The sequence below is a fragment of the Ranitomeya imitator genome, chromosome 6 (genome assembly GCF_032444005.1).
Source record: "Ranitomeya imitator isolate aRanImi1 chromosome 6, aRanImi1.pri, whole genome shotgun sequence".
Classification (NCBI taxonomy): Eukaryota; Metazoa; Chordata; class Amphibia; order Anura; family Dendrobatidae; genus Ranitomeya; species Ranitomeya imitator.
The window spans coordinates 220,276,668-220,288,963 of NC_091287.1; the positions used below are offsets into that span (position 1 = coordinate 220,276,668).

Sequence of the window (12,296 nt, forward strand, 5' to 3'; positions counted from 1 at the left end):
TTGCTTCATCTACACACTGCTTGTGTGCAGAGATGCAGAACACCTTTCTGGCTTCCGAGGCTCCTTGGCATGTTACTCTTGCCACAATACTATCATTTGTGACCATTCGTAGGAGCCCACCACTAAATAATTAGTCTTGCGAACTTAATTAAAAAGGCAAAATATATAGATGGATTAAGTTGTGTAAAGTCTGTAAAACTGTAAAATACAGGAATAACACAGTAGTGGCATTTATGTGGGGCAAATTTATGTAACAAGTTCCCTTTAACTCGTTACCGATGTGTGATGTAGCACACATCAGGTGCAAGTGTTTGGAGCACCACTAAAGCGGTGACCAGAGCTATCTCTGCCGGTTTTCAACCCCTAAATGATAATTGTGTAATCAATTGGTTGTGATCCAGATGGCATGCGGTTTTGGACATCCAAGATCAGATTCCGTGACCACCACAGTGGCCTGCAGAAGTCCCCATGGCTGCTGTCTTGGCTCTCTTGTGAAGCCCATAATTTTCTTTATATACAGCAATGTTCTGGTATTTCAGCATATAGAACAAGTGATCATATTCAGGTTCAAAATCCCTAATGAGGCTAAAAAAAAGTCAAGTCAATATAAAATTATTTCACCAGTGTAGTAAACAACATAAAGCAAAAAGAAAGTTATTCACAAGAGTTGCCTGGCCTCAATCACTGTACCACACACCCCTTCCCCCCCAAAAATGCAATTAAAATCGATCAAAACATATGCATCCCAAAATTGTAGTGGCAGACTGTGGCTTTCTCATAGAGAACATAGCGCTTGGCCGAATGAGTGCTCCTGTGTATAGGAGAATCGGCCTTGTTGGCCGAAGATCAATCGGGGTATTGCTCGGCTGACAGCCATATCATGAGTATGGGGCTCTATTCTGTTGAATCCAATTTAATCATATCTTTGTTACTTCAGGCAATTGACAATATTCTTAACTGATTCATTTCGCCTAATCGTGACTGTAACGGGGTCTACTGTGCTGTAGTACCTCTTTCAGCACCCCCTGTGTTTCAGGAGGTCCACTCTGCTTTTGCTGGATTCTGAATGAAGGACGCTGGCTGGAATTCCTTGATTACGTGAGAGCATATAAAAGCTGACTGCTACTCCTTGTATTTCCAGTCTAAAAGAACACACTTTATTCACAGCACACAGAATATATCACACAGATACACAGGGCAGGCCAATAGAAAAAGCAGGCCAGACATACATTACAATAGCCGCAGGGGGCCGGAGCCTGCTGATATTTACTGTGCGAACAGGGCCGTATTTAGAGTTTCTGCTGCCCTAGGCACTTTTAGTGCTGCCTCCCCCATTGGTGAGTATGACACTATCCGCAGTGACTTTGGCAAGAATCGCTGTTGTGAAAGTCGCCTTTTGCAGGAGATCAGGCAGTTTTTCTGCATCTGCCACGTAACGGATCACTTACGGCAACACTGCGTTTGGTTTCATTCATTTCCTATGAGATTTGCGGCACTTGCTGTGATCTGGGAAATGCGGTACCATACCTCCCAACTTTTGAAGAAGGGAAAAAGGTGTAAAGGTTGCGGCGCACGTAGTGCGCCGTGGCAAATTTTAGGCCACGCCTCTGACCACACCCATTTCACAACTAATCACACCCATATCCAAGTCCCAACCACACCCATTCAGCACTGCTGATCACACTGTTTCATATACAATAATTAAAACCAAAAAAATATGGCCACGCAGTGCTCCATACTGTATAATGGCTACGCAGTGCTCCACATACTGTATAATGACCTTACATGATGCTCCATACTGTATAATGACCTCACATGATGCTCAATACTGTATAATGACCTCACATGATGCTCAATACTGTATAATGACCTCACATAATGCTCCATACTGTATAATGGCCACACATGATGCTCCATACTGTATAATGACCTCACATGATGCTCCATACTGTATAATGACCTCACATGATGCTCAATACTGTATAATGGCCGCACATGATGCTCAATACTGTATAATGGCCACACACATGATGCTCCATATTGTATAATGGCCACACATGATGCTCCATACTGTATAATGACCTCACATGATGCTCCATACTGTATAATGACCTCACATGATGCTCAATACTGTATAATGACCTCACATGATGCTCAATATTGTATAATGACCTCACATGATGCTCAATACTGTATAATGACCTCACATGATGCTCCATACTGTATAATGACCTCACATGATGCTCCATACTGTATAATGGCCCCACAATGCTCCATACTGTATAATGACCGCACATGATGCTCCATACTGTATAATGGCCACAGATGATGCTTAATACTGTATAATAACCGCACACGATGCTCCATACTTTATAATGGCCCCACATGATGCTCCATACTGTATAATGACCTCACATGATGCTCCATACTGTATAATGGCCCCACGTGATGCTCCATACTGTATAATGACCTCACATGATGCTCCATACTTTATAATGGCCCCACATGATGCTCCATGTTGTATAATGACCGCACATGATGCTCCATACTGTATAATGGCCATGGCTTATATCCCCCCCTCCTCCTTTATGCATGGCTCATAATCCCCCCCCCCCGTATGCATGGCTGATGGCTCATAATCCCCCCCCCTGTATGCATGGCTGATGGCTCATAAATCCCTCCCTCCCTACCTATGCATGGCTGATGGCTCATAATTCCCCCCCCCCTCCCTCCCTATGCATGGCTGATGGCTCATAATTCCCCCCCCTCCCTCCCTATGCATGACTCATCTCTCTACCCCCTCCCCCGCTCCTTCTCCCGGGCCATCTTGCATGGCGCGGGTGGCTTACCATCCTTCCCCCGCCCCCGTCCCTCATACTCACCTGTCAGCTGCCTGTCCCACACGCCGCACCGACATCCCTCTGGCTCCAGCTCTGTCCCGCCGCAGCGCCTTCTTCCTGAGTGAGCGGTCATGTGGTACCGCTAATTAAGGTCATGAATATGCGCATATTCATGACCTTAATTTGCGGTACCACATGACCGCTCACTCAGGACGCGCTACAGACGCTGAGACCAGGCATCACTGGAGCAGGTGAGTATCGTCTTCAAGGAGGGTGGGTGGGACTCGGAGGCGGGGGGACTCGGAGGCGGGGGGACTCAGAGACTTGGAGGTGGGGGGGACTCGGAGGCGGGGGAGTGGGGCCGTTGGTCGCATTTTTGACCTGGGACTTATGGAAAAAAAAAAAACTAAAAACACCTTGCTCAGGTGCCGCCCCCCGCAATGTCGCCGCCCTAGGCACGTGCCCTCGCGTAGTTGTGGCAAATACGGCCCTGTGTGGGAATTACCAAGGTGGGGGAGGTCAGAAGGAGAATATCTTGTCCCCTCTGACCAGGGGCGCAGCCTGTGGACTGATGCATTTCACATGGAACCTATTATACATAATATATACTGCATAACATATTCTTGGTGCTGGGGGTTCTGTAACAGTGACCTAAAACTTATTCACACATCCTTATTTTGCAGTCCATTATGGACTGGCCGCGTGTCTCTGAAGCTGAACTTGACAGCCCATGGACGCTGCATAATATTGCGTTTTTCTTACAGCTTTGTTCCACTGGAAATTAATAGCTAGGAAGTTTTCTCACTATAAAATCCACATAACCTGTTCATGGCCAGAAGTCTAAATGCTTAGAAAATAAGTAATGTCAAAAGACCATTTACGGTATATGTATATTTTGTCTTTTCATTTTTGACAATGTTTTTTTTTATTTTCATATCACAATCTGTATTCAAAGTGAAAATAAAAATAGAAGACTTGAAATTTTCACATTTGCAACTGGGATTTTTTAAAACTCCTGTTTTTCCAAGAATCAACTTTAGACAGAGAATTTAGCAAGAAATAAATAAATGCTGGTGGGTTGGAGGGCACAGGGTGACCTGACAGATTTACCACATAAAATTGCATTAGATGCAGAAAATCCACAGTTAAAAGTTCATGTAAGTTCTTGATGCTTTTCCACAGCAGAAATATACTTATGACGCATGTAATCCACACATGACAAAACCATATTCTGACAGTCAAGCCCAAATGTTAATAGGTATCAAAACAAAGCCGCTTACGGTAATTTAAAACATGACATACAAAATCGAGACAGACATAAAAGAATACTCAAAAACACAATGAAAAAGTGCAAGTAACCTAATTTACCCAAGTAGTGCAAATAATCTGCATCAAAAACTCACTAAAACTCATTGTGAGAACGTAATCTGAATGTGTTAATTGATTTATAGGGTTAATTTCATATAATATTGTAAGAAAATGTAATGTACATGTGTGAATATAAATGAAAATTGTATTGATGCAAAATTTATGGAGGGGAAAAAAATAATGTCTTCCTTTTTTTTTTTCTTCTTAAAGTGCTAAAAATACTCCTGAAATTCAGAACTACCAGGTAAGATTTTTTTTTTTTTAAGTTTCTGGTTTGTTAGTTTTTTTTTAATGCATTTATTGAGTATGGTTCATTACATGATCTTGTTATGGGTTTTGGAATGCAAGAAGATAAAAGATTATTATTTTACAGAGAAGAAGAATAAAAAAAAAATCCTAAAACACAATACAGCTGTGTCCTTTTGGGCTTAAAGAGGACTTTTCACCATTTCTTTCTTGTTGACTAGGGCACGCAATGTAATAGTAGCTGCAGAGCAGATTAACACTTTTTTTTAAGTTTATTTTTCCTCTCCGATAAGAAGATATTAGCTAGGTACAGTCATGGCCAAAAGTATTGACACCCCTGCAATTCTGTCAGATAATACTCATTTTCTTCCTGAAAATGATTGCAAACACAAATTCTTTGGTATTATTATCTTCATTTAATTTGTCTTAAATGAAAAAAACACTAAAGAGAATGAAGCAAAAAGCAAAACATTGATCATTTCCGACAAAACTCCAAAAATGGGCCAGACAAAAGTATTGGCACCCTCAGCCTAATACTTGGTTGCACAACCTTTAGCCAAAATAACTCCGACCAACCGCTTCCGGTAACCATCAATGAGTTTCTTACAATGCTCTGCTGGAATTTTAGACCATTCTTCTTTGGCAAACTGCTCCATGTCCCTGATATTTGAAGGGTGCCTTCTCCAAACTACCATTTTTAGATCTCTCCACAGGTGTTCTATGGGATTCACGTGTGGACTCATTGCTGGCCACCTCAGAAGTTTCCAGTGCTTTCTCTCAAACCATTTTCTATTGCTTTTTGAAGTGTGTTTTGGGTCATTGTCCTGCTGGAAGACCCATGACCACTGAGGGAGACCCAGCTTTCTCACACTGGGCCCTACATTATGCTGCGAAATTTGTTGGTAGTCTTCAGACTTCATAATGCCATGCACACGGTCAAGCAGTCCAGTGCCAGAGGCAGCAAAGCAACCCCAAAACATCAGGGAACCTCCGCCATGTTTGACTGTAGGGACCGTGTTCTTTTCTTTGAATGCCTCTTTTTTTTCTCCTGTAAACTCTATGTTGATGCCTTTGCCCAAAAAGCTCTGCTTTTGTCTCATCTGACCAGAGAACATTCTTCCAAAACGTTTTAGGCTTTTTCAGGTAAGCTTTGGCAAACTCGAGCCTGGCTTTTTTATGTCTCGGGGTAAGAAGTGGGGTCTTCCTGGTTCTCCTACCATAGAGTCCCTTTTCATTCAGATGCCGACGATTAGTACAGGTTGACACTGTTGTACCCTCGGACTGCAGGGCAGCTTGAATTTGTTTGGATGTTAGTTGAGGTTCTTTCTCCAACATCCGCACAATCTTGCGTTGAAATCTCATGTCAATTTTATTCTTTTCCGTCCACATCTAGGGAGGTTAGCCACAGTGCCATGGGCTTTAAACTTCTTGATGACACAGGCACATTCAGGTCTTTGGAGATGGACTTGTAGCCTTGAGATTGCTCATGCTTCCTCACAATTTGGTTTCTCAAGTCCTCAAACAGTTCTTTGGTCTTCTTTCTTTTCTGCATGCTCAATGTGGTACACACAAGGACACAGGACAGAGGTTGAGTCAACTTTTATCCATGTCAACTGGCTGCAAATGTGATTTAGTTATTGCCAACACCTGTTAGGTGCCACAGGTAAGTTACAGGTGCTGTTAATTACACAAATTAGAGAAGCATCACATGATTTTTCGAACAGTGCCAATACTTTTGTCCACCCCCTTTGTTATGTTTGGCGTGGAATTATATCCAATTTGGCTTTAGGACAATTATTTTTGTGTTTTTTTTAATTTAAGATAAATTAAATGAAGATAATAATACCAAATAATTTGTTTGCAATCATTTTCAGGAAGAAAATGAGTATTATCTGACAGAATTGCAGGGGTGTCAATACTTTTGGCCATGACTGTATTTGACTGTATTTGGCACTTAATGAGTTTTTTTTTCCCTGAGGTCATGGACTTCTTCCGCCCATGTTTGATACTGGCCAGTCATGAGCAGGCAGCAAAACTCAAAGGAAAGATGAACATGCCCCCTCAATAGTTTACAGTGGGTTTCTCAGTGTGACATATAAGAATACAGCCTTGATTTTGTAATCTAACCTCCTGCATGATTTGAAAGCACAGATGACTTACACCGTTCAGATATGGACCTTGTGGGGGAATGGGCAGCACATCTGAGTTTTGCCGAGTTACATTACAAACCCTACAGTTCTACTGTATTGCACCTCCCTCCACACTGCCTGTCCAGAGATTTCCGTGATTAATATATTTATGATTTCTTTGAGGGTAGAGGAAACTCCATAAAACCAAGGATAAGCATGAGGCTGTGATCACACATTGTGACTCATTGCTGCTGTGCATTCTTTCTTCCATTTTCCTAAATTGCAGCAAAGCTAGTTATTTTGTCATGATTTTGCAAAAATTTGACAACACACTACAGTTAAAACATGTGAATCTAGTCTAAGGGTATGTGCATACGTTGCGGATTTGGCTGCTGATCCACAGCGGATTTGGCCCTGCGGATTCGCAGCAGTTTTCCATGCGTTGTACAGTACCATGTAACCGTATGGAAAACCAAATCCGCAGTGCACATGCTGCGGAAAATACTGTGCGGAAACGCTGCAGTTTATTTTCCGCAGCATGTCAATTCTTTGTGCGGATTCCTCAGCGTTTTACGATCTGCTCCATAATTCGAATCCGCAGGAGTAAAAACGCATGGGAAAACCGCACAAAAACCGCGGTAATTCCACAGGCAAAAAGCAGGCCATTTTACCTGCGGATTTTTAAGATTCTACACGGAAAAATCCGCACACAAATCCGCAACATGTGCATATAGCCTAAAATGTCAAAAGACGTCTCTATAAAAATAGGTGTGGTCAAAATTGTTGGCACTCTTGATTATTATTTAAAAATCTTCAATAATTAATGTGTATCGTGGATCATTGGAATATTTTATTAGCTTGTCCAAATAAATCTAATCAAAAACTTGATGTGTCAATATACATGCTGTCATTTCAGAAAAGGAAATAAAAAGGAAAATTAGTTTAATGCTGTATACAACATATACAGCACGGTGGCTAAGTGGTTAGCACTGCAGCCTTGCAGCTCTGGGGTCCTCGGTTCAAATACCTTCAAGGACAACATCTGCAAGAAGTTTGTTCTTCCAGTGTTTGCATTGATTTTCTATTGGTACTCTGCTTTCCTCCCACACTCCAAAGACGGGGCTCACAATCTGGATTCCCTACTGGGCCTATAATGTCTGTAAATCGCTGCGGAAAGTGATAGCTCTATGTAAGTGAGTTAAATAAATTAATTAATGAACAGTACAGGATTAAAGTTAATCAATCCTAATACTTGGATGTACAAGCTTCTGTAGCAGTGTCTGCCTCCAAACATGTTAGTAGACATCTTTCAAGTTCTTACATCTGTCTGCTATTTGCCTAATTGCTGTTAATTACCTGCAAGAAAAGTGTATGCCTCATGAATAGTAAAACAAGTAGACTGAAAACAGAAGAAAATCTGATCAGAAACACTAAGGGTACGTGCACACGTTGCAGATTTGCCTGCATAATTTTCTGCACCGAATCTGCACCTCTTGGCAGAAAACGCAGGTGAAAATCCATGCGTTTTTTCATGCTTTTTTTTTCATGAGGATTTGTATGCGTTTTTGTAACCTAAATAAAGATCTATTTAAATAAAAAAACATTTGTGATGTAATTTCTTTGTGCAACCTCTTATTTTACATACTCCATGGAAGAATAGTGTTGACAGACAGATAATAGATAGATAGGTAGATAATAAATAGGTAGATGATAGGTAGATAATAGATAGATATATGTATATATAGATAGACAGATATAGATAGATAAAATGGTGCATAAATAGTTAAAGACACACACACACAAAATCTGAACTCGATATCTTTAATGTAAAAAAATTAAATGGCGTGGGCTCCAGCACAATTTTCTGCGCCAGAGAGGGAAAGCAGATGGCCGTGGGCCAATATTTCTAGCCTGGCAAGGGGTTAATACCCATGGAGCTTCCCAGGCTATGAATATCCACCCACAACTATATATTTAGCCTTTACTGGCTAATAAAATAGGGGGACCCCAAAAAAGAAAACGGACGTGGGGTCCCCCTATAATTTATAGCCATAAAGGCTATGCAGACAGCTGCGGGCTGATATTCATAGCCTAGAAATGGGCCATGGATATTGCCCCCCGCCCCCACCCCCAGCTAAAAATACCAGCACCCAGCCACTCCAGAAATGGCACATCTGTACGGTGCGCCAATTCTGGCACTTAGCCTCTCTCTTCCCACTGCCCTGTAGCGGTGGCATATGGGGTAACAAAAGGTTGTCACCTTTGATTGTAAGGTGACATTAAACCTGGTTAATAATGGAGAGGCATCAATAAGACAATCCATTATTAATCCTATAGTTATTAATGGGTTAAAAAAGACACAGCCATAAAGTATTTTAATATAATAAAACACTACACATTGTTTCATCATTTTTATTCCACACCTAATCAAATCGAAGCCATTGATCACCTGCAAAAATTTTTTAAAAAAACGCAAATACTCCCTGTTCTGACGTAGTCCCTCTTTAACCCTTTAATGACCCCAGCTATTTTTGGTTTTGCGTTTTCGTTTTCCGCTCCCCTCCTTCCCAGAGCCATAACTTTTTTATAAACTTTTTTTTCCATCAATATTGCCATGTGAGGGCTTATTTTTTGCAAGACAAGTTGTACTTTTGAATGACATAATTGGTTTTAGCATGTCGTGTACTAGAAAACGGGAAAAAAATTCCAAGTGAAATGAAATTGCAAAAAAAGTGCAATCCCACACTTTTTTTGTTTGGCTGTTTTGCTAGGTTCACTGAATGCTAAAACTGACCTGCCATTATGATTCTCCAGGTCATTACGAGCTCATAGACACCAAACATGTCTACGTGACTATAAGGCGCACCCAACATTTTTCCCCCAAATTAGAAAAATATGGTACATAAAAAAATAATCTTTGTTTTCCTAAAATCTAAATTATAATTATTAGCAAACCCCTAAAAACGGTGGTGGGATTGCTGTGTTTTTCTTTTTTTTGTTCAAGCCTCCATTGATATTGTTTTCCATTCATCAGTACATTGTGTGGTTAAATGAATGGTGTCATAGACATCTACAACATAAAAAAAAAAAAAAAAAAAACGAAACCCCACATATGGTTGTATCAAATGAAAAATAAATGTAAATGTATGGCTCTTTAAAAAGAACCTGTCAGTAGGATTGTGCACAGTAACCTACAGTCCTTGTCAGATCAGTGCCATTATACTGTTTAAAATGATACATTGGTTCATGAAATCCTTCTTGTGGGTGTTTTTTAATCTTTATTTTCAGTCTTTAGTTAATAATATGCTTGTGCCCCTGGGCGGGCCTGAAGGGGGTCTTCATGTGGTGCTCTGATTAGGTATTCATAATGAAGACTGCTGGTAGGTCATTGCTTCTTCAGTGACCTGCCCCCTAGTTTGCATAATAAATACCTGTACATAGTGAAGAAAAAGAAAAAAAATCTTCTGCAGGCAGGTGCCAGCCGTTTCACCTGCCCTGCAGCATAATTGCATGTTTACCGTGTAGAAACTACAGCTTTTCCTGAGGTGTATAACAAAAAAAAATTGAAAATGGCACCCGCGGCGCCTGCGCAGTAGCAGCTATCTGTGTACATAGCTGTGATCCGATAGCTGCTATTGCGCATCTTCCTAGAGAAGAAAAGCAAATTTCCTCCTCCAAGATGGTGCCGCCTGCGCAGTAGCAGTTTTCGACGACCTATAGCTGCTGCTGCGCCGGCGTGCCATTTTCAATTTTTTTTTTGTTATACACCTCAGGAAAAACTCAACCACATGTAGTAACTACACAGTAAACGTGATTATGCTGCAGCGCAGGTGCCACGGCCAGCACCTGCCTGCAGAAGGTTTTTTTTTCTTCACTATGTACAGATATTATGCAAACTAGGGCGCAGGTCCGTGAGGCATCAGTGACTTGTCAGCATTATGAATACCTACTCAGAGCACCACATAAAGACCTCCCCCCACAGTCCCACCACGGAGCTCGAGCATATCATTAACTAAAAACTGAAAATAAAGATTAAAGAACAGCCACATGATGGATTTCATCAACCAAGTTAGCATTTTAATCAGTATAACGGTGCCAACCTGACAATAGTTGCATCAGGTCTCTAGTAATATTGACCACAGCTGTATTTATCTGGCTGCAGCTGGTTAGACCTGAACCTATTTGTATTGTGCTATAGCTGGTATTCATTGTACTTGCCTGATCACTAATAATTATCAGTTCCATAAGCTGAACATGGTTTCTGAGTAGCAATTCACTTTCTGTGAAGAATTAGTGTGTACATCTTGTGTACAAAACACTGTGATCAAACTTTGGTTGCTATTCCATGTACTTGTTTCATGAACAAATTACATTAATAAAGCTAAAGATGATATCTCGCCTGTGCCACTAACACACATCTTAGGTCATCTCTATTAATATCAGCCAGATAAATTCTTTCAATTTTGAGCTCAGAACTTGTCCCAACAACGTGGAAAGTTGGCCATCAGCTGGAGAGCACGCCGGACTATTTGATCTATTCAGAAAATAAACTGCTTCCACATGTCTGCCTCCTATTGTTCATCTATACCCAACTCCAGCAATATTACTAACCAATGTAAGGATCATCTACCAGTCAGTGGCTGACATTGCAATGAAGACCTGATAACTGCAGAGGAGCACTAATTTGGATGACGTCCATATTGACTATTCACTTTGACTGAGAATATAAAGTTATTAGTGGTTGTCATAGAAAATATGACCAGAGAGGGGGCATTTACCCCTTCCCTCCTTCTCTGTCACACAGAATTGCAGCACGAAACAGGAGCTGGCAATCTAGCTGACACTCTTAGAAACAGATTTACAAATGGGCATAAAGTAGGAATTTAATATGCGGGATATCCTTTTGAAGCCAAAGTGCCAACGAGAATGCCTTTTGTGCGTAGACAAGAGTTATAGTTTGGACAGGTAATTGAGATTTAGAATAGACAGGAGAACGCTTGGACAATTAGGTAAGACAAGAAAAGTCTATTTTATTTTTGAGAGGATTAACACTAGGACTACTGGACTCGTGACCCCGACAAGAACTACTGAAGTGCAAGTAGTCAAAATGACTATACCAGTAGTCCTAGTGTTAAAGTGAATATCTCACACCCTATAGAGATGGCTATTGTTCTTCACAGGTGCACATTCCTTTCATCCAAACATCTTTGTCAGATGCTGGGGGACAGGAAGAAAAATATGAATATTAGGTACCTTTTCAGTTTCAGGGGTCATAGAGGAAGACTATGCATATTTTTTTCTAAACTGTAACCCCTGCTTATAAGCCAAAAATCAATAGTGGGCAGACTGCTGACAACAGCCATGCCATGTTTTATCTCTGAGTTAAGGTAAAATGCCGATGAAAAATATGGCAGTGATCGCGAAGTTCTGCAATTATCAGGACTGAAGTTATCGCATAAGTCAAGAATTTCATAAAATCATGAAGGGCTGATGACTTCCCACCACACGGCCCACATGAGGTCATCACGGGGGAGGGGGGTTTGTGGTTGTAATGTGGGTGCTGATAAAAGCTCAAGTCGAATTATGATCTTGGTTCCTGTAAAGAGATACATTTCTGTGTATGCATGTTTCCCATCCGCTGGATGTTCTTCAAGCGAAGTGCTCTAATTCGCTATGCCAAATCATATCTGTGATCAGTTTAGTAAGTTTCCTT

General features: G+C 41.0%; 1 protein-coding gene across 1 annotated transcript in view; it reads left to right on the forward strand.

Annotated features, from left to right (window-relative positions):
* Positions 1–12,296, forward strand: part of EPB41L4B (erythrocyte membrane protein band 4.1 like 4B) — a 252,755-nt gene that overhangs the window by 208,946 nt on the left and 31,513 nt on the right. Inside the window, exon 14 of the mRNA XM_069730489.1 lies at positions 4,419–4,452. Within this exon, the coding sequence (XP_069586590.1) occupies positions 4,419–4,452 (34 nt within the window). The remainder of the gene's footprint in view (positions 1–4,418; positions 4,453–12,296) is intronic.